Here is a 22933-nt window from a genome sequence, read left to right on the forward strand (position 1 = left end):
ACATTGCCCATATACTCAGACAGAAGGTCCTGGAGAGCCTGGCGCACAGAATTGCATTCGGCCACAATGCGCTCCCTGCGGTCATCACGTGTGCATGAAGAGTCAGCCATGAGGGCAGCACCACTGATGATGCTCTCAAGGCGCTCCTCCAGGGAAGGGCGGAAGCGCTCCTCGCTGAACGCCAGGGGGTCCACAATGATTTGTTTCTGTAAAGAAAGGGTCAGAGGGAAAATTACACAGGGAGCAAAAAATGCACATAGTCACCATGGTACACTGATCTCTCCTTCACAAAGCCCAGAGTAACAAGAAAGGAAATGACTGACTCAGAGGTGAGGTGGAAAACCAGAAGGGAGGAAAGTGCCATGTTGTCTTTTTTTTTTTTTGTCTCTGTACACCCCGAACAACAACTTCCCTATTTAGCGCCTTTCAATGGCAGTGTTACAAAGTGCTTTCCACATGGCAAAGAATAAAACAGATGTGTCCAACCAGTAAAGGTAAAGTTCATGGAATATGTGTAGTGATTAAATTCCTCTATCTACACCAATTTACGCCAGTATTCCCCACAACGCCAAATTCTATCCCGACTTTATGGCTTGAATAACGGCCACAAAAGTGTTTTTACAGAACATTATGAGCTAATAATATTTTTATGTTAAGCTCTTATATCTGGCTGAAGCCTGTTGAGTGACTTTTGATTTACACCTGACACAAGTTCACTTTAGTGGTCCCTATTAAGGTGTTTACAGTTCAAAAAAGGAAACTGGTCAAATATTTTTTAATGATTTAATATATTTTTTACCTTGGGGTAAAGAAGGATGCAGTCTCCAATTGAACAAATACAAACCAGCGAGTATATACAAAGCTGCATATACTCGCTGAGCAAAATTCAAATCTCTTCATCACGACCCACTCTATAAGATGCTGAAATAAATTAATGTAAACTGAAAACAGAGCAGTTTCCAGCAGTAATACAATAAGAGGCCTGGTGTGACTGAGGCTTTTTATAGAGCTTGTCTGGAACTGTTGTTATCTGAGTGTATCCAGAAATTGTAATGAGACTGGCATTTCTAAGATTTTGGCAACGGGTGGTTATTTGTAAAATGGTCTGTAGTCCATGAAAGCATGGCTAAGTTTTGGGGTTTTTTTTCTTCACTGACAGTCCTGCATTGTCTCTCAAACTCAAAGATGGTTTATTTTTGTTGTGGTGGAAGGGCAGCAGTACCAAAGGTAACGTTAAAGCCACAAAAGGCAAAACCCTGTATTAAACTTCAGAAATTGTAAAACAAATCTTCTGGGTTAATTGATGATCCGGGACATAAAGTGAAAGTAACTTTTGCTGTCAATTTAAATACACTGCTTCAAGTTGAGCAGGTAATAATGATAAAGTCTAATATACATTCTCTCTCCAAAGCAACATGTCCGGGTTTAAAATGGTCCTACCACAAACGGTGAAGAAAATAAATTCTCAGAAAAGTTAATTAGAACTTCTTCCAAGTTTACACTTTTTAACTCTTTAAAGCCGGTCAGAGCGGACACGCTCCGTTTTGCGTAACTATTTTTAAATCCCGGTAGCTCTGCAACCACGTGAGTTAGCGCAATAATTTTTTTTGCATATGAAACCGGAGGAGTTGTACTTACATCTTATGCCATCAGCTTGTCCTCGGTCACAGTTTCCTTCCACATATAGTTTTGCAAAAACTGCATAAAAAGCACTTGCAGGAACAAAAACATAATATTCCAGAAACACGCTTTGCCGATCCGATCAGCTGTTCGTAACACTTCCTACGTCCATCAGCGTGAACTATCGCATGTCCGCCATGACCTGCCCGAAACCGGAAGTGACGTCATTTTGCGGAAATGTAGTTTTTTACCATATAGCCTCATGAGCCTATACTGGTGTTTTTAAAAGTTATGTTTGACTTTATGACTTTCTGTGTTGTTTCTGGGATGCTTAGGACTCATATTGCACTGCTGGAAATAGTTTATTTTGATGCATATGCTGCTTTTTTGCAAATTTGCATCATAATATTTATTTTCGTTTTTCCTGCAGTATATAAAAATTGGTGTATTTCAAAAATAAAACTATGAAGACACTCAAAATAAATTTCCTGTGGTGGGAAACTATTTTGTGCAACTTTTTTGTATTTACAGTTTTGAGGGATATGCCTCTTAAATTTCTCTAACTAGAAATATATGTTAAAAAACAAAAACGATTTTCAATTTTTTGGTAGTTTATTGCACTTTTTTGCAATTTATGTAATTACTATGCACTTAATGCATACATATTATTAAAATTTGGGCTATAATGGTTGTATTGATGTATATCAACTTGAAATGCTCCCAAAAATGGCTCCACAGCATGTAAACATATAATATAAGCTCTGGTGGACTTGGTTCTATGGTAGGTCTTAAAGGGTTAAAGGCCACACTTCACATAGTTAACACACTCTGCTAAAAAGCCATTAGGTTCCCACACAGAAAAATAAAATGGCTTATATTTTAAAAAAAAAAAAAAAAAAAAAAAAAAAAACTAATTTAGGGATAAAGAATTTAAGAAAATAAGGCACTGGCAAGGAAAATGGTTTAAATGGTGTAATTTAAGGCATTTAAAACAGGATGAGCCTCCACTGATACAGTTTAACCCTGGGGTGGATATACCTTTTGCAGGTTCTTCATGGGAAAACCAAGTTATAAAACATAACCTAAATGTTGTTTCTAGTGTAATAAAAACAGTAACAGTAGAGTTTGTGATTGAAAACCCCATTAATTTATTAGCTAAAGAATTGAACACAGTAGCAGATGAACCTGAACATATGGTGACGACTTAAACCTTAGTAAAGTTGAGAACTGCTGCAAGGTGCCTTGTTTTGAGTATTTTCTCTCCTTTCAAGTTCAAACCATGCAGCAACCATTTGTGCATTAGTGAAGGGAGCATAGTCATCCTGGAAGAAATCGCTTTCATCATAGTTGAAATGCTTTGTCTTGGGACAAAGATGACATTTATTTTTTTGCAGTGACTTTTTTCCACCATGTCATATATCTCATCTTAGAAACTGTATTAAATAAACGCCTATTTGATGTTTTTTAACCTGAGATATTAAAGTAAAAGAAGACAGGGCTCCTCCAGTTAATTTTGCGTAGGCACTGCTCGTTTTACTTAATTTAAGCTTGATTATGTCCAAGGTTTCAAGTTTGGGGTTTTTTTGTTTGTTTGGTTTTTTTTTTTTTTTTTTTAAATCAAACAGCGGTTGAAAAACAGTTTCCAACTGTTTTAGGCATGTGCCATGCTTGCCCAAAAATATCTCAGAAAAGGGTGTGGAAAAGAAAGTTCCTTGACAAAGAAGGAGGAAAAAAACAAACAAACAAACTGCTGTGATATGTGCCTATAGACCAATTTCCACAGGCTGTATTTTTTGCCTTCTCAGTATATATTTTCTATACAAGTCCAATGAACGTCAGCACTTACAAAGTCCTTAGCGCAAAAGGGCCGTCAGCATAGGGATTTCTTTTTCCCCTCCTCACTGTGCTCACAGCGTTCTTTGTTATAAATAGTTCAATTTTTGAAACACTGCTGCCCTCAACAATGTCACTTGCCTCTCAACCAAAGTCAAGAAGGTTTACAATATTAACACTGTAAATATTGATGAAGGACTGAACTCAAGAAGTAACCTAAAACAGGACATCAGCGATACTTCCAGCGCAAAAAAGACAAACCAAAAAAATATAGATTTTCTTTTTAATTCAATCAGATATTCTTCAGGGGTCTCCATACTTTTCCATGCAACTGTACAACTTTCTTTTCTTTCAAGTATTAGTTGGGTAGCATTTATCTCTCATCTCAGTCTAAGAGGTGCTCCAGCAACCCACACTTTTTTCCATATATCTGTAGGACAAGGGAGCCAACTTAAACGTTTCACTTCACGTGGGTAAATCTGCTGAGAAAGGCTGCTGGTGGTGACTGCGGAGGGTTAAGGTATCAATACAACGTTTGTGACAGTCTAAGAAAGCCAACTTACTCGGGGAGAAATGAACTCTGCAATACTGCTGCAGATGCCCTATTGCTGAAAAATATTCAACAATTCAGCTGTTACAATCGTGGTTTATTAGGCAGCCCGCCCTCTATCACCGCCACCTCCAGCCCCCCTCCGTTATGTCTCATCTGACCTCCTCTGCTTGCGTGTCATATCACCATGGCAACAGGCACACGAGAGAGACAAGGAGGAGGAAAAAAGAGAGAGAGGGAGAGAGATGGCGGGGGTTGACTCATTTGCTAATTTTGCCTTGCACTTGAAAGTGGGCACCACAACTAGGTATTCTGGAAAAGGCCTGCATTCTAGTTTATTTAGAGTGTGTGTAATTACCTGTAAAATAATCACTGATGCAACAGATCTAAGGGCCTGTTTTGTCACCTGATCAATATTGATTAATCACTCAGAAATGATGCCGTTAGGCAGAAAAGCTTTCATACTAATGATCTTTTTATTCTAGAGTGAAAAAAAATATTTAAAAAAAAAAAAAAAAAAAAAAAAAAAAGGGCTTGACGCAAGCCAACTATGATATCATCAAACTTTCTTTTCTTTCAGCCATCAGCCTACCCTTGCCCTAAAAATACACATTTGTTCAATGCACAAACGGCATTGTTTTATATTCCCAAGTGGGACTACTTTGGGGAGTAATGCTTAGTTGATGAAGGACATTCAAAGAAGACGGTCTTACATAACACATGTAGGTAAGTATAGTTTTAGTCAAGTGTTTTGTTTTTTTCTCCTATTCTAGCGGGTACTGAATCCAACTGAGAGCGTCTTGCCTTTTGGCTTATTGAGTCCACCACCTCCACAAAAGAAAAGCAACAAATCCTTTAGACATTGGAATTCTCAGGCACCCTAACCGTGACAAAATTTGAAAGCCTTTGATGGTTTTGTCCAGGGGTCATCTAATACATCAAGACACTAGCAGCGATATAGAAATCAGGGAATAGAATGCCGCTGAATTTCGGCAGCCTACAGTCATGGCAGGCGAAATAAGCATTAACAACCAAGTGAGTAGATCCTGAGTTATTTCTCTCAACTTTCAGGTGAGTATTTCAAACAACTACCCTTCAACAGGAGTGAAGGGTAGTGCTGACATATGAGGGTGAAGTAATTACATTAGAGGGTTACCTAGCAGCGTTAGCAACTGCCTGTGACCAATTCGCTAGTTATAGGACCCAAAACAAAATAAACAGCAAAAAGACTAAAAACTGTAACAAAACCACTTAAGGGCCTTCCAAAGCCAATTCTTCACTAAAATACTAAAAACAATAAAAATCACACATAAGATTGCACACGCGCACAAAAAACGAAATAAATAAAAACCTGATTATTAGCCTGCAGAGTGTGGTTGACATTAGCAGCGCAAACAGCAGGAGCCTTCTTTTCCTGCATGTTAGTGTGGGTTCACATTTCTCCACTAACAACCACACCAGATTACACCCTACATAGAGCCATTCATTTTCTATATCATAGTTCTGAAACATGCTGGTTCACATGTCTGTCTTTCAGGTTCCTCGTTTACATCTCCCCTGAGAGAAAGTGCACAAGGGGGGCACTGCAGCCTGGTGCATGGCATAAGATCTCAGAAACAACAATTAACTGGTGTTACACATTAAAAATAAATAAAAAAAGGTTGTTTAACCAAAGATGTCCATCTTTGTTGGTACAAATCTTTAACCGTCAAATTGACTAATAATTTCAGAGAGATACAAATAAGTATCTCCCAGCTCTAGATGAAATAAATAGGTGCTTTGGCCATTACCAAATAATTTTTAGAAAGCAAATTTTGTTTAGCAAATTCAGTTAACTCGAGTTTCACTTACTGAGGAAGAAGCACTGCTTTCTTTTACTAATGGCAACACAGACTCATTACCTTTGCATGCAGATCTTGCTTACGCGCAGTCACCCTTCCCACAGGTCACATTCTAGGCCGGGAATAACTGTGCAAGCAACTCCCAAACCTCCCATGTCAACCAGCAGAAACGCCATGGTCTGCAATAACTATGAGTAATTAAACAATGCATCATACAGCCACTGGCTAATAAAACATGAGCATGCGAATTGCATCAATCACACGAATACAGAGTGTCTCAGTATGAGCAACACATCAAGACACTGCTACTTGCGAAATGACTTAATAACCAATACAAGATGAATAATTCATTGAGCAAAAGAGAGGACACAACAGAAACCTGTACTTCTGTGGAGCTTAATTTGTCTCGTGGATTTGTTGAATGTCTTTGGACTTTATCTTAACATGAAAAATCTCTTGTAAACAATAAGTTACTTTGCAAGTGTGACAGAATAAGTGACAATGGAAGAGAAATCAGGTTAATCTTCTCTGCATTTATCACCCCAGGCAGCATTAAGCTGATTAGCTTTGTGTTTTTCAGCTGTTATCCTGATGTTGTTTCATATAAATATTATGAGTACATTATCACACGTTTCATATACCTTTCAAGTTCATTTTTCTTAAGCAATACATTTTGTAAAACCTGACCCATCACAGGTAAAAAATACTTTTCCATTTTAAATTTTATTTTATGCGACAATAATGTGAAGCTCTAAGACTCAAGTTACTTTAGTCATTTTTAAAAGCATATGGCAGTTATACTTTTACTTTCGTGGTTAAATTTGACTGATGCTGTGTCACTACCTCTGCACTGTAATGTTGCTGTTGGCAACTTGTTTCAATAAATACGCACTTCAGATTAGGCAGTGCGTCATCAGTGACAGTAGCTCATTGGAAAAGGACAGAAGATGACCTTTATTTTGTTTGCTCTACATGTTGATGCCTGCAAACTGCAATACCTCATTTATTTTTATTTATTTAATTATTTATTTATGTCCTATATCGTCAGAAATATAGCAAATTTCCATTGAATGTTGTGATACAGCTTTGAGGCTATATCTCCACCCCCTCTCCATCCCCCTCCTTATGATGAGTTCATAAAGACGGACTAATGTCCTTCAAAGAATGGAGTAGTAGTGAGTCAAGATGTGCCTTAAAGCCATGTCCCAAGTTTGTCTATGTACCTCACTAACTTTGGAGGGTTGTGGTCATTTCATGAGTCAGTTTGGTTAGTTCTATATACTAGCATTCTGACCTAAGTCTAATGTTTCATCCTAGTCAGGCCTTTGTTGTTAGACTTAGGAAATGTCATGCTTTTCTAGATTAAGCAGATACCTGGAAGTGTGACAAGTCAGGTTGTGACTTGTAAGCCACTCATTTGACTTACATCAAAATTGTTGAGGGCATCGGCAAGCTCTCCACCCCCTCCTGACTGACTGAGTGCTGAATCTCCGGTGGGAGTGGCCTGGGCAGCATTGGAGATGCCGGACACTGCAGACTGCAGCTGCTTGTAGATCAGGTCACGGTTGGCCTTGTATGCCGCCACGTCAGGATGCTGCAGGCAGGCACGGGATGCTGTGTACAGCAATGGGATGTTCCTCTGTAGCACCCCACGGGCAGCAGCCATTTGGTCCTTGTGCTGAACGTCCTTTAATTCCTAGAATTAAGAAGAATTAAATTTTTTAAAAAAAGACCAGAAAGAACAAAAATTATAAAAATGTTAAACTTTGAGGAGGAACAGCTACGGGAGGTGGTGTGGTAATATACTTTATATTCAAAATGGACTTGTCATGCCCTTACAAAGACACCAAGTGTAGCAGTTTATTGTAGATGACCCAGATTTTTTTTCCATCCCTTGCAGAAATACAGTCATAATCGGGTCAATATAATGTGCCTTTGCGATTTAATACATCACGATTCAGACCATAGCATTGTACTCTAGTTACAGATTCACAGGAGGAGGAGAGGAGATAGTGATCACTACCCCATTGTAGATTTATTATACATTTACAAAAAAAAAAAAAAAACTAGCTTACATACACTAACAACTTCAGCTCCAACTGGACTACTCCCAAGGCTTTTATCTACTACTCATTTGCAATTAAGCCCTATTACTTCCTGATTTCACTTTTGTTAAACATCTTCCATCCACACCCAAATGTTGTAGTTAAAAAAAAAAAGTAATTTTCTCTCAAAACTATTATCAGTTAGATGACTCGATGGCCAAGAAGGGGAACATACTACTGGTCACCAATTCCCAAAGCAGTGAATCCACTATTCAAATTCCAGCACGCTGGGACATTGGCAAAAGGTCACAACCCACTTCCTCTCCTCCATCTCCATCAGCAAAGTCACATAAATGTCCAAAAGCAAGTTTCAAACCATTACACCATTAAAAAAAATGTTATAGTATGATGTGCTAAGTAGCTTAAGATAATAAATGTCGGAGGGCAATTGACATTTTGGTCTGTTTGACCTTCATTTTCAATTGCAAACAAGGTTTCACTTTTATATTCTATTCACAGCCCTATGACAGCTGGAATAGACTCCAGTGACCCTGAACTGAATAAGTGGAATAAAATTGATGGATGAATGATTTGGGAGTGTACAATATTTGTGTAGATTTTAGCATCATTTTATTGATGCTAAAATCTAAAATTTTGATTTTGGAGACAAGCTAGTAACTGATTTAAAAAGAAGAAAAAGAAGCCCATTATAATCATATATATATATATATATATATATATATATATATATATATATATATATATATATATATATATATATATATATATATATATATATATATATATATATATATATATATATATATATATATATATATATATATATATATATATATATATATATATATATATAGCTATATAGCCCTGCTATAATCATTTTAAAAACACAAATCACTCCGATACTTGTATACTAATTAGAAGGCTGAATTTAATATAAATTTTGGGACATGTTTCTTTCTCACTCAAGACTTTTATTGTCACTTGTCACTGTGCTGTTTGGTGCACGTTTTTTGTTACAAGTACTGAAGTCACACTAAAATTTCCAACCGTGTTCAAGCTATAATACAGATTCTGTAACTCTGCTCCCGTCTATCACTTTTTTTCAATTACCTGCTGTCTCTTGGCAGCCATGGCATTCAGCTTGTCCACTTCTGGTTTCAAGGCCTTGTATTGGATTCCCAAATCCTGTTCTGTACCTGCGTTGCGCACTTTGGCCAGACTGTCCTCCACCTGAGTCACACAGATAGAAAGAGTTGCTGCAATACTGAAGACAGTTATTGAAACACAAGCAGTACTTGACTGAATTAGCAGTTTGCACAACATTAAGTGTTAACTTAGATTAGTAATGTCTATATTTGCTTTTAAAATCCAAGTATGAGTTAGGTCAATTAAGACATCAAGCTCTTCCCAAAAGTTTGAGAGAATGCAAGATTTCAATTTGCACTTGAATGAAGAGGTTGAGGCAATTACTGACAAATAGAAATACTAATTCAAACTGATTCTACCAACTCTGCATTCACTTCATTGTTAGTGACACTTTAATTAGAATTATCAATGTATGTTATGCATGAGAATTCAACATCTCACCAGTTTAAGTTGCACGAGAAGTTTGTAGACATCAGACATGTCTGCCAGCACCAACAAGTGCGTAACTGCTGACAGGAGGGCCCTGGCTGCACGAACCATATTGCCTCTCTTCATAGATGAACAGGGGTCTTCTGCAAATTCTCCAGAGGCCTGACGCATTGACTCGCCTTCAGGTAGAGAAACAAAGCACAAAAAATAAATAAAAATAAATAAATAAAAAAAATCAGCTCCAAATCCAAGATTTAAATGGAAACCTTACATGAAAACCTGTTCAAAACATTTTTACAAGCATTTGTCCAAAAGCAACCATTTTAAACCATTATGACCTTTTCTTTCTGAACCCCCAGGCATCTGTGACTGGGAAAGAGTTTTCCCATCTTTCACAGTAACAAAAAGAAAAATAAATGAAAGAAAACATGCTACTGAGCTGTTAACATGGATATCACATTTATTATGGGAAAAATAATGAGTATTATTTGGGACAATATTTTATTTTATTTATTTGTGCTTAAAATGTAGATACTGTAAAATACAATTCTATTGAGAATTGTAAAGTTATAAGACAAAAATATTTTTAAAAAACTTAAATGGACAACAGCAGCTCATCCAGTGAGGAGTTGGGCCCTGACTAGTGATTATAAAGTCTGTCTCGCATGGGCAACTGCCAAGTCTCTACCGGCCTGTATTCACTGCAGGATGTCTGCAGGTGCAGAAGGGTGCAAAGGGAGCCACAGACAGCAGCGGACTAGTGAGCCCCGTGAGACTTGCACAACAACCATACGGTGAATGACAGAGAGACGAAGCCAACAGCCAACTGTCATCTGCTACTGCAAGCAGACTAGGTGAGAGACCCTGTGCAATCCAGAGAAAAGACAGCTGTAGACAACTGATAATCCTTCCAAGGATTGAACTACATAAATGTCGCGAGTTCTGCTTCCTCTGAATGGATACTGTTGACCGAAGGTTCTCCTTTAGTCAGCAGATGAGCTGAACCTTTTAGGAAGGGAGAAAAGTGCACCACTGTGTTTAAAACAAGGACAGCATAGCAAAAATGAAAGTAGAAGAATAATCACTGTTTACCAATTATTTTGTTTTCATAAAATGCCGGAAGCCCATATGACAACAGAGATGAAAATCTGATTACTTGCCCAGCCCTACCTGGCACATGCCTCACGAAGGCAGTGATTTAGAGATATGAGACACACATTTGTACACAGCAAGCCATGTATCACAAAATCTGCATAAAATGCTTTTCAGTGCGATGAATCACTTTTTTGTTGTTCATTAAAAGACAAAAAAAGAAAAGTAAAATAAAATCATTAATAGTCGTAGTTGCCTACAGGGAGTGACCAATGACTGAACACATTTTGTTTTTGAAATCTTCATCTGAGATATAGGCATTTGTCAGTGTTTCTGGTTCTACATGGATAAACACAAGCACACAAGGACACACACGGACACACACACACACACAAAAAGAGGTCAAAACCACAACAAAAGGCTCGGTGTCTGCTCTGTCCAGCACCATGCTTTGTTCTACATTGGATGGGCCTGCACAGTTGACTGGGCACATAAATAGATTCTGTAGTCATGAACAAAGCAGGAAATCAGTAGTTTACTTCAGTGGAGACACATTTAACCTCAAACTCTGAGAAAGACCGTAAAACCACTATTGTTGCCCCAGAAATGCGCAGCCACAAAAAGCAAAAACAAAACAAAAAACCTGTTGTGTCTACCTTTCTAGCATGTGGTACAGCTTTATAGAAACTGGAGAGGAGATATGACAAGCAGAATGAATAATTTTCTTTGGCCAGTGTGATGTGGAATAAAGATGAATGAAAATTAATTTAGCTGTTAATGTTTGCCTTCAGTTATTAGCATCTTGCCAAACACTTCACATATCTCAACCTGATTATTTAGATAGCAGCTCTATTTTTGGGGGAACAGTGAAATATAGAAGTGCTAACACAGAAGCCATTTTCCTAGCTTGCCTGATGCATGCTGGAACTGACTGACTAGTTCTGGACAGTATCTATACTGTGGTGTACGTTATTGCATGGAAGCTTTCAAATTATTTACACAAAATGTAAATAAGGCCATTATTTCACTGTCACACATTTTACTATACAAGTGATTAATGTTTAACCAAAATAAAAAATTATAGGACAAAATCCTGCTTGAATTAAACCTAATGAATAAACCAAGAATTTTTTTTTTTTTTTTTTTTTTTTTAAAGGCATCTTCCCCCAAACTGTCAAAATTTCATGTTAAATTTCCATTTTAACAGAAACAAATGCAGTTAAAATGACTAATTTTACTCACCGTCTTCAAAAATTTCACTGTTCAAAGAAATTAACACAAACAAATAAGCAGAAATGGACGGATTTAACACTTTGGGATCCAACGTGTCCCTTCTAGCTTGTAAAGGAAGATAGAGCGTTGGAAGCAAAGCAGCTTGGCTGCTGTGTTCACACTAGATCCACGCTGCCAAAATACTGCTTTGTGGTTTGTTCAGAGAACCAGTTTTAAAGTTTATATAAACACTACAACGTCAAACAGACAAGCAAATAGACTTCCTCCCAGAAATTATACATTTTTTACTGTATGTGGCAAATGTAGAAAGCTTCAGTCATTTAAAGGCGTGTGTATCTCAACGGACAACACTGCTGTGACCATCTGTGAGCCAGAAGTGGCTGTGGCTTTAGTAGCACCACATCAGCAGCAACTGTAATATCATCAACTGGGTTCAAAACAAAACTACAGTTACAATAACTCAGTCTCCAATAGACCACCAACAGTCCAACAGATTCATTAAATAATCCCTGCAGATCTAAAATAGAGCAATACTACAAATACCTAAGAAGAGTTATAAAGAAATTATTGAAACCTCAGATTAACACAAAGATGTAAATGTTTCCTGGGACATTTACTGAGACACTACTTGCTACCAGTAATAACTTTTTAATTAAATTAAACAAAATCAACCATTTCTCTTGTAACTTTACAGTAAAGAAGGTATTTTTAAAATACACATTTGGACTTTTTCTTCCTAGTTCAGTGAAGCATTGTTTACTTAACTAAAAGTTGCACCACAAAAGGCAAAACACAACACTCGCGCAGATTCTGCCCATTTTAGTCTGACAGAGCAAAAGCAGTTTGTGCAAATGATCGACAACACAAACCTCAAACATAGTCTGCTACCCTTAGGCTGTTACTCCCCCCTGAACAAAATCAATAAGGCCATTTTCAGGGGGCAGATAGTGATCAGTGCTCCTTTAATAAACTTCCATCTGTCTAATGCTCACCTGCGGCCCACCAAGTGCATGATGAAATGATTAAAATGTATGTCACACAGTAAGGCTCCAAAACAGCAGGACAAAGACACTGAGAGGGAAGGGCAACAGAGAGGGAACAAGGACAAGAGCAGACAGAAAGGACTGAGTAAACAAAAAGTCTTTAAAAGGGAAAAGAGGGCATACTTGCTGCAACAACCACTTGAACATGCAATATATACAGAGTTTTTATTTATTATTATGTCAGTGATTTCTTTGTGTTTCCTTTTAAACAACTGGTAATCCACAGCTGGGTAGAAAATGCTTTCTGAATCCAGGGTGGTTTTACCCTACTCAATGTCTATATTATCAGTCTAGGCACGCTCCACTGAGCAGCATGGCATAGCTGACAGCCAGGCCTAGGCACCAGCTAACAACAGCCACTGAATTCCAGCCCAGTGACAGCTTACCACAACTACAGTAACATTCCTGGGCACTGAGCACAGCACAGGCTATCTAGCAACATGTCTTCTACCTCCCAACTACTCAGAGCTGAGCTTGAGCGGGGGACATCTAACTCACTGGGCATCGGGGGGAAGGGGGGCAGAGGGAAAAAAAAAAAAAAAAAAGGACAGAGCTACAAAGATGTCACTTCAGAAGGTGATAACAGCCACCCTCCAGTCATAGCTCCCTGGTCTCAATGGTCTCCTAGCGTGTCAAAAGACGGATATGATATACGGAAAAAGAGAGAGTCAATGAGACTTGCTGTGTGGTTGTTAAGATGATGGAACCTGCTATCGCAAGACAAATTGTAATTGCATTGGCTGGTGATTTTTATGGTGGATCCCTGTCTTGAGATTTGAGGAAGTCATGAAATTGAATTTGAAATGGACTGTGCGTGGGAGGCCTCCCACCAGGCAGGTGGATATAGCCATTTAAATAAATTTGACATCACTGGTGACATCTGCAAACTTTTTTCCTTCTCTGGTCTCCGTGGCAACAACTAAAAAGGGAAGCATTCTGATTAAAAAGCGGGAACAACAGTGCACAGCTCATGTGTCACTTCTGCCACATGAGTTTGTATACCACTAATCACCCCAGTAAGATGACTAATTACACAGAATAACAGACATCTCTCCACCAACACAAGCCTCCTCGGATCACTTTTGACGTTATCTGCAATATCAGGGTTTATTCTATTTATTTTAAAAAAAATAAATAAATAAAAAAATAAAAAAAAAAAAAACACACACCCCCCCGGAAACTTTTTGGCCTTAGATAAAAGAAAAATGATCAGGGCTGTGATTTTGAAGTTTTTCCAAGCTAAAATGCATTTTGTTTATCAAAACAGTCCAAACCACAGGAAGTGTATTGACCTCTGTTAAGGCTGCTAACACACTCTTTGGCTATGTGAATCAATCAGACTTGTATACAGAGTCAAATCCACAGACCTATTCTGAGCCAGGAAAAATCTTGAATACCGCCAACTTTTGGGTACAAATAAACCTTACAGACTTGTACACAGATCCAGGTGTAGGTGCAAACTTGTGCCCTGATCGGTTCTAACAGTGGGCTGTTAAAGGGTACAGAAACCTTCCTTAACCCACTGTGCTAATAATAAAACCCCAGTTCTGCAGAGATGAGCGCAATAATGTAGGGCCCAGATAATGTGTGTGATGTCACTCCAATGTTAGAAGAAATATAATAAAACTGTAAATCGGCATCAATCTTTTTGATGCTAACCATAACATAAATCCTCTAAATTTTCTATCATACAAAACCTTTTTCTTTTACACAACTGTTGATATTTGGCAATCAGTACAGAACGTGCAATTACATGTTACACCCTAATTTGTATACATTTTATGATTTCTGGCAAACAAGATTTAAATTGGAATTTAGTTCTTCGTGTGAGTACTACATAGTTTATAGTAGACTGCTCGGTAAGGATTTTTAAAAGCCAAGAATACCCCACACACTACCCAAAAATAAGTTCTGAACATTAAGAAACACAAGTAAAATCATTCTGATTTGATGTTATGCAAACCTCTATAATATAACCACATCTTTGTATCCTTCTATAACAAAAACAAAGAACAAGAAATGGGAGGTAGCACAGAAAATACAACACTGAATATGGTGAGGTTGATTCTCAAGTTCAGATAACTGGGGAGTATCCTAACACTGCGCTAAGAGAACACACAGGCTTCTTTGGGAAAAGTGGTTAAATTTGATCCCCACAGAAGGTACGGGAATGACACCATCTAGCATGAAATGAATCTGAACCATGTGCATGCTTAGACTGAAAGTCTATTAATGGCCTCATTGAAAAACCCATTTCTAAAAGAAATCTATCAGACTCAAACCATATTCTTATTTCAAGGATTTTTGCTGGAGCAGATGATGTATACATAGCTTATGGTTTATTTTTCATCCGTCCCATTTTAAGAGGCACTCTGTACAAGCATGAAGCCACACTGCTGCAATACGTATTTTCAATATACCTTGCTTGCGGACATCTTCGACAGCAGCAGTCAGCTCATCCTTGAGGAACTGACTTTCCTTTGCAATCTTTTCGCCTTTTTCAAGGAAGTTCTCGGTAGCAGTCTCCACTGATGCAGCCAAAACATGGGCCTTCTTGGAGCGTCCCTTCCTCTTGTTAGATGGGCCTTTATTGCTAGTGTTTACCAAAGTGGTGACCTATGGCAGAGATTATTAGGATATTATATACCTGCCTACAGTTAATAAATTGTGGTAAGTCTAAAAAACAAACAACATATGACATAGTAAGGCAAAATAACACAGTTCTAAAATGGTGAAATGCAAGAATGAACCACAGAAATAAATCACATTTTTTCACTTTGCTGTTTTGTGAAATAAGATGTGTAAGGTGCCTCATTTTAATAATATTAATACTTGTTGTATTACCTGTGTGACCAGAGGCTCCAGTAGCCTTTCCACTGCCAGAGTACGGATCTCCAGGCTCTTCGGGTCCCATTTAAAGTTGATGTTTGGTGCGGTGTTGCTAGTCATGATGTCTAGTTTACTGGTTTAACAAAAAAAAAAAAAAAGTAAAAGAGAAAAAACAAAAACAAATGACAAATTAATTCTTCTGAAGCAGAAAATGTAGACTACAGAAAAAATGGACATCTCTGTCCTTTGATTAACTCAATATTTGCTTCCCTGAATGACTTAAAAGTTATAAATTCTCTTCACAAATCAAGATTTCTGTCAGATTATCAGACTAGTGTCTAGAACTCGGTGCATTAAAGAAATTATTAAAGTCCTTGTTAGAGCCAGCAGTGCTCCATTGCTTTCAGAATGAATGCCAACGGCAGAGCACAGCAACACAGTGGCCCAATTTCAATTTCTCTTTTCAGGCAGTGGCTGTGACTCCATTGATTAGCTATCAAACATGGAGGGGCAGGGATAATCAGGATGGCCCGAGGGCTGAGGGGCTTCAACTGAAAAGTTGGTCAGCTGTATTATGTGAGGAATTACAACACTAGCTATTAGCCTACATTACCAACAAAAGTACAAAAATATTAAGAGAGGAACATGGCAACCATGGCTTTCTAATTTTATAGTGAATCGTTATATATTAGAGCCATTTTCAGTTCTACTGTATTATTAACCACTTTTCTTCTTTCCAATATACACAGAGTTTCTACCCATCAGTTAACACGCAGTGAAACTGATAATGTTGGGCAGTGTATTGAAAAAAAACAAACAATTTCTGTAAAGGTTGTTTGAGGAAGACGTCTGTTTGTCCAGACAACATGACGCATTTCCACTGAAAACAACGTTAAAATGCTAGTCATGAGACGAAGATTAATCTGGGCCAGCGTGGGAGAAACTGCGTTCGACTGCTCTGTATGGGCGTGGTACATGTCGCAAAGTGATGTCTACAAATCTCTGCAAATGAAATCGAAACAGTCTAGCAGGTTTGGGATTGAGGGTTTATGTACGCAATTTGGGCAAAATAAATAATATAAACGGTTTAAAACTGTCAAACTAAGCCATATGTAGGTACTAATAAGTGTATATAATGTATCCAAACAGGAAAAATTACGTAACAAAACAGAAACATGTTAACACTTGCTGAGAAGCACTAGGGTGGGTCAAACACCTGGTGTGCTAACATTAGCTCAACTTCCACCTGTTGCTAAAACTACCTAAACAAACGTCGGTTTTACCCCGTCAAAAACAGTTAAACGAGAATATACAAAGCAGAAAATACTCGTGTACACATTTAACACCCAATAACGGTCCATCTAAGTCATTTTCAATGCTTTATTAACAGCAGGCTACAGGTAACATTAAAACCAGCTTAGCTTAGCGTAATGCAGGTTACCTGCTGTAACACGGAGCTCTCCAAACACAGCGACGAGCTAAAGCTAATGCTAAGCGACAAACAACTGTTAGCCTGCTTTCTGCGACAAACTTTACCGCCGAAACAGATGGCCCAAATAACTAGTCCACTCATTTTGTTTAAGTATTCATTGTACATACAGTACGAAAGACTCGTTATATACTCACCGACAACAGTCCGCTAGACAAAGTGAAGTTTAAAAGTTCAAAATGGAGGAATGGGAATTACGGAATTCCTTGCGTCAAAAGTTTTCCTCCCGTTTCCTCGCCCCACGGACTTAGTTTAACTGCGCCGCTCAATCACGATAAACACCAAAGTTTTCCTCCCTCCGCTCGACGGCTATACAGAAAAGTATCACAAGAGCTCCAGCAAGTCAGCTGAAAAGTTTCGGTTAAGAGAATTTCGATGGAGTAACGTATTGCCCAACAATAGATGAGGTAAAAGGAGGAGGAGGGGGCGCTGGGCGGTGACCAAGTTCCTGAACTTCCAGGCAGCGGGGAAGGGAGGACACGGGCCACAGCAAGTCCGTAAAACCAGGAGGTGTTTTAGGCGTGGCGCTCGCTGTGTATGTCCATATATGGATTAATTACTGCTTCCATAAAGGCAGGAGTACGGAAGATCTATTTAAACTGTTGGGCGAAAGAACAGGCTTCTGACAGAGGATGGAAAATAAACTGCAAGTAGTTATTATGAAGAAATCTGATTTTTAAATATGACATTTGATTGAGGGGATTTTCAGACGTGACATTTTGTTGTAATAGTTTTTGTTTTGTTTTTTTCTGCCAGAATTTCTTCTACATTCAATCATAACGGCTAACTAGAAAGCCATAAAAAGATTTACTCTTCTTAAGTCTGTCACAACAGAAAAAATAATCATTAAAAAACAGTGAAATTCTCCGTGAGCAAATCAGTTCATTATCTCGTATTATTGTTAACCTTTGTCTCCTGTCTTTACTTTTCTCTCTGCACTGCACCACTCTGCAATGAGGTGGTGTCGATAACAAACTCCAAGGTTTAAGGTTATTACCACAGGCAGTGGCTCTTTTGTCTGCTGCTTATTTTCTTACTGTCTCTCTGTGTGTGCGTCGCTAGCAGAATGTAAAACAGAGCCTTTTCAAACTGAAACCATCTTTTTGTGAAGTATCACAAAGACTCACAAATAGCTATTTGCGTAGTGCTGTGCAAAAGTCATTAGAATTGTGCAAACTCTGTTTTTTCCTTATTTACTGTACTTCTATTTGTCTTAGCACATATTTCATAAAACATAAATATGCAAAACTAGAGGGGTGAATCAAAGCTTTTGCACATTTTGTACCTTCTGTTAACTTGCTGATTATCTTCCTTTCAGTTATTAAATTTTTAATGTTAACTCAATTTAGAGCAGCTCGATTTGTTTTAAACTAAAATTATGTTTATCTTTTGTTAATGCTAATGGGTTTTACATGTTAGCAACTCTGTATAACAGAATCCCCTAGGGAAAGCCAGCTGATGTGGCATCAGGTGCACAGACACAATGGGCACATTGAAGCACCACTTACTCATTTATTATTAATAAATAAACATCATATGAAAACACTGCAGGCATTCAAGACAAGTAAATTAATCAGCATATCTATATCTAGATATGCTTTGTGGATATGCAAACATGTGCAAATTCAACTCTTACAAGGTCAAGAGCAAAATACTGAGACATTTGATAAACACATTCAAGTGCTGGGTATTTTGGTTCAGCCTTGATGAAGTGTGAAAGACATAAATAGATTATCTAAAGAGGCCAGGTGCCACCCCTCTAGCCTCACTTTTCTAATTCACACATACACGCACACACGTATAGCAGTGGTAGCTTCAGTGCTTGGTTCTTGGTTGTATAGAACTAGCTGCAGAGCTGGCAATTAATAGTTTATTAATTAAGTTCAATCTGTATCCTCCTAATGTTATGTGTGTTTATGGCACAAGACACCTCTTAAAGAAATACAGTACTGTGAAAAAGTCTTGAGTTACCCCTCATTTTGTAACATTTTGCTTCCAAGGAGCCAGACTTTCTTGCAAGTCCTCCAGGCTTTTCTTTGCCATTGTTTGCTTTTTAGCCATTTTCAGTCCAGTCCTTGTACCTGACCACTTTCAGAGGAATGTGTTTTTGTGTTTGTTAAGCTACTTAACACGGACCTGTGAAAATCATGTGCTTGAGAAAGGGGGGGAAAATCCAGCAAAGACCTGACCTGAGAGGTACAACTGGCCTACTGTTCAGGAAAGCCAGAGGAATAAAAAGACTGAAGTATGCCATATTAAATAAGAGCTGGACTAAAAAAATCTCTTATCTCCGTGCTGGTGTTGTTAATGTTGGTCAGCATTGCTACTTACCAGTCATATTGTTGTGACATCATAGCTTTGGAATATTGAGAAAAAAGAAAACAAATTACTTTGTTTATATTAAACTCTTATGGAACAAATGGTAAGTGTTTCATTTTTTAAAAATTATTTTATGCAATATAACAAACATATGATCAAGTTAGCGTTTCTTTTAGCCAAATTTAGATTACTTGTGTTGGTTTGCTCAGACAGCGTGACTGGTCAGTTGCAATGTTGAGCCAACATTGTTATGATGATGTTGTACACACAAAACCAACACTGGGGTGTCAGTTCAGACCTAAAAAGGAGTTGCAGCAGGTCTTTTGGAGCGATTAATCCAAGTTTGACATTGTGGGTTTTAATTTTTATGAGAATGTATGGAGTAGCTCAGAAGAGAGGAACAACAGTGAGTGTCCACAGCCATGTGGAAAATACAGTGGAGGTTTGGGGCTGAATTTAATCCAGTGGTGTTGGATATCTTGTCTAAACTGACTGAATTATGAATGCAGAAAAGTACCATGAGATTTTGATCCATCATGCAATACCAAGTGGAAAGCATCTGATTGGCAACAGCTTCATATTCAAGCATAACAATGATCCCAAACACACTGCCACTGCAGTGAAAGCATAACTGAATAGAAAAACACACAATGGAACACTATCAGTCGTTGACTGGCACCCACAGAGCCTGGACCTCAACATTATTGAAGCAGTGTGGTTCAATGAAGCTTCAAAACTGTTAGATTCGCACAAACTATACGTGTTTGCATGTTTCAATAGATCTCTGCACAATAGATCTGTATTGTCCAAGCAAAATATGAAGAACTGATGGGTGAGATAAGACTTTTCTACAGTGCTTCACGTCATGGTTCCAAAAAGAGAGGACAGTCATCAGTAATTCAAAGCAGTGGACACACAGAACACTACAATCAACAATTCTGTCTTGTCCTGCAGCCAAGCACAACTAACACACTTCTATTTGTTGGCTTGAGTAGGTGTTAATTAAGAAGCTCCACCAGTGCAGCATGAATTACAGTCTTGGAGAGAATGAGCTTACAAATGTACTTATCAAGCTCTTAATGAAGGCCTCGGAATATAATTATCTTTTAGAAAGACACTCCTTAATGTTTTGGGTTTTTTTTTTTTTTGTGCAATAATAATTTGTGAAGTAATTGTTTTTGCCATAGAGTTTTGACCATGCTAAAACTTAAGGAGTCATGGATTCAATTTCCATATTAAATTATTTGGGATGGAGATACAGCAGTGAACTATCTTGTGTGGATTATTAATTTCAGTGTAGAACAGAGAAAACCGGCATGTACGTAGTGTAACAGAGATCTGTTTATCCAATTAATACTCCGTAGAGAAGACGGTTTAGATGTGGTGTAATTGTGTTCTTGAATGATGAATGTTTGTCTAAGTAACAGCTTGCTGGGAGGACAAGTTTGGGTGTCCTTGAACTTCATCTTTTTGTACCTGTTGTGCCCGACAAATGATAAGAGCGCAGCACGCTATAAATAATTCCTTCTCATTATGTGGAAGTGCACATGTTTGTCACATACTGAATGTATAATTGAGTACATGCAAATCTTCAGAGTGTTGCACTAGAAAAATAGAAAATATTATTTTGCGCTACATCAGGTGAATATTACAAAAATCAAAATACAAAAATGGTATTTATGCTATCGTTCTTCTTAGCTTTCATTGATTCTATAGATTAGCTCTACATTTCTATTCAGGGGACACAGCATCTTATTGAATCACAGTCCTTGGCACTGCTCCACGCCGATAAAAGAAATGCTCACGGTGACTACTAAAGGTAAGCATCTTTCACAATTGTGTTATTATCTATTGTTTTTTTCAGTCATGGATGCTACTGTATGTTATAGCTTCCTGTCAAAGTAGTTACTCATGCTTTGATGGTGACTGAACTGGAAGCTGCCTCGCTGCTGGAGGAATTTTGTTCCCTGACATAAGGAACACAGCGACTTTCAGTCTGCCTAGGACCACCTGACTCATTCTGACAGCTGTCCATGGAGCTGCATGATGTCATCTGCAGGCTTTCCCTTTCCTAAGCAAAACCCTGTACCTTGATTAGAAATGAGTGCGTGGTGATGCATGGCATCAGAGAGAAGTCAGCCGACTAGTGACGCTAATGATAATCAGTCATTCATCGAGACAGTCCTGCAAAGCGGAACAGAAATGTACATTATTCCAGTGGACAAACAATAAGTCCTTATGACATATCAGACATGCCTACAGGTAGGTGTTAGGACGGTGATGTCATAATATCAGCTTGTTTGCTTGTCTGATTGGACATATCGGAAGGTCACAGTGACCATGACTCAAACACTACTAAACTATTCTTTGCAGTCTGCTGAGCTCCACCTGCTGGTTTAGGCTTTTTGATCACACTCTTCCCTGCTGTCCCAGTGGAGCTGCTTTGACAGAACCTCTCCTTGACTTACAAAAAAAAAAGGCAAGGAACTAACGGAGTAACCCCTTTTCTGTTTCTGGGTCAAGTATAACAAGTATAGCTATGAACTGATCTGAACGTGCCTCCTTTTCACTCTTCGTTTCTTACTGTTTATTCAGTAGTCTGGCATTTGGCTAGGGTCAGTGCTACTACTGGTAACATGAGCAAGGGTTGCACAGGTAGCCCAACTCCTCCAGGATGTCACATCAATACTTGCCATTGCCAGAAGGCTGGCTGTGTCTCCCAGCACAGTCTAAAGAGCATGAAGGAGATTGCAAGGAGCTGAGAACAGGCTCGCTGAGAGCAGACTCACTCTGAACACATGTGATAGACTGAAAAAGTCTGGAGAAACTGTGGAGAACATTTTGCTGTAACATTGTTCAGTATGACCAGTTTGGTGGTGTGTCAGTGATGGTCTGGGGAGACATATCCATGGAGGGACACACAAGCCTGCTATTAGGTATCTTAGGATGAAATCCTTGGCTCCACTGTCAGACACTGATGCAGCGGGTCCTGGGTTCCTCCTGATGGACAACAGTGCCCAGCCTCATGTGACGAGAAATGCAGGCAGTCCCTGGAGGATAAAAGAACCACTGACTGGATCCCAGTGCTCACCTGAGCTATAACCAACAGAAGACCTCTAGGACATTATGTTTCAGCCCATGCAACGCCGTCAGGTTGCACCTCAGACTGTTCCAGAGCCTAGCAATACCTTGGTCCAGGGTTAGGGGTTAGGAAGGAGACCCCCCAGGACACCATCCATTATCACACTAGGAGCATATTGTCAGGCATGTATACAAGCATGTGGGGGGCACTCACAGTAAGCACTTTCAGCATTTTCAGGGTTTCATTGCATTCAGTCTTCTGGAGATTGATCATTTTCAACAAATGATTTGGCATCCTTTCATGTCTAACATATTTCCCAGTCCAAATGAGTGTAGATATCCAGCATGATATCCCCCCCCCC

At 38.6% G+C, this 22933-nt stretch overlaps 1 protein-coding gene and 1 long non-coding RNA gene across 3 annotated transcripts in view; both read right to left on the reverse strand.

Annotated features, from left to right (window-relative positions):
* The window catches only part of ctnna1 (catenin (cadherin-associated protein), alpha 1), a 71658-nt gene extending 54005 nt beyond the window's left edge, over nucleotides 1-17653 (reverse strand). The window contains exons 1-7 of one of the 2 annotated variants that reach the window (XM_085175577.1): nucleotides 17309-17653; nucleotides 15698-15807; nucleotides 15274-15469; nucleotides 9498-9664; nucleotides 9021-9140; nucleotides 7271-7540; nucleotides 3-206 (exon numbers count right to left, since the gene is read on the reverse strand). In XM_085175577.1, coding sequence (XP_085031703.1) covers nucleotides 3-206; nucleotides 7271-7540; nucleotides 9021-9140; nucleotides 9498-9664; nucleotides 15274-15469; nucleotides 15698-15802 — 1062 coding nt within the window. In that variant the 5' untranslated portion in view covers nucleotides 15803-15807; nucleotides 17309-17653. Of the gene's footprint in view, nucleotides 1-2; nucleotides 207-7270; nucleotides 7541-9020; nucleotides 9141-9497; nucleotides 9665-15273; nucleotides 15470-15697; nucleotides 15816-17308 lie in introns of both variants that reach the window. The other variant, XM_085175568.1, reaches the window with a different exon arrangement.
* Nucleotides 416-7264, reverse strand: LOC146524366 (uncharacterized). The gene is made up of 2 exons (XR_014876554.1): nucleotides 950-7264; nucleotides 416-909 (listed from the first exon to the last, which is right to left on the reverse strand). It is a non-coding gene; the product is annotated as an uncharacterized LOC146524366 (long non-coding RNA).
* Nucleotides 17654-22933: the final 5280 nt, after the last annotated feature.

Source organism: Neolamprologus multifasciatus, chromosome 2 (genome assembly GCF_963576455.1).
Source record: "Neolamprologus multifasciatus chromosome 2, fNeoMul1.2, whole genome shotgun sequence".
Taxonomy (NCBI): domain Eukaryota; kingdom Metazoa; phylum Chordata; class Actinopteri; order Cichliformes; family Cichlidae; genus Neolamprologus; species Neolamprologus multifasciatus.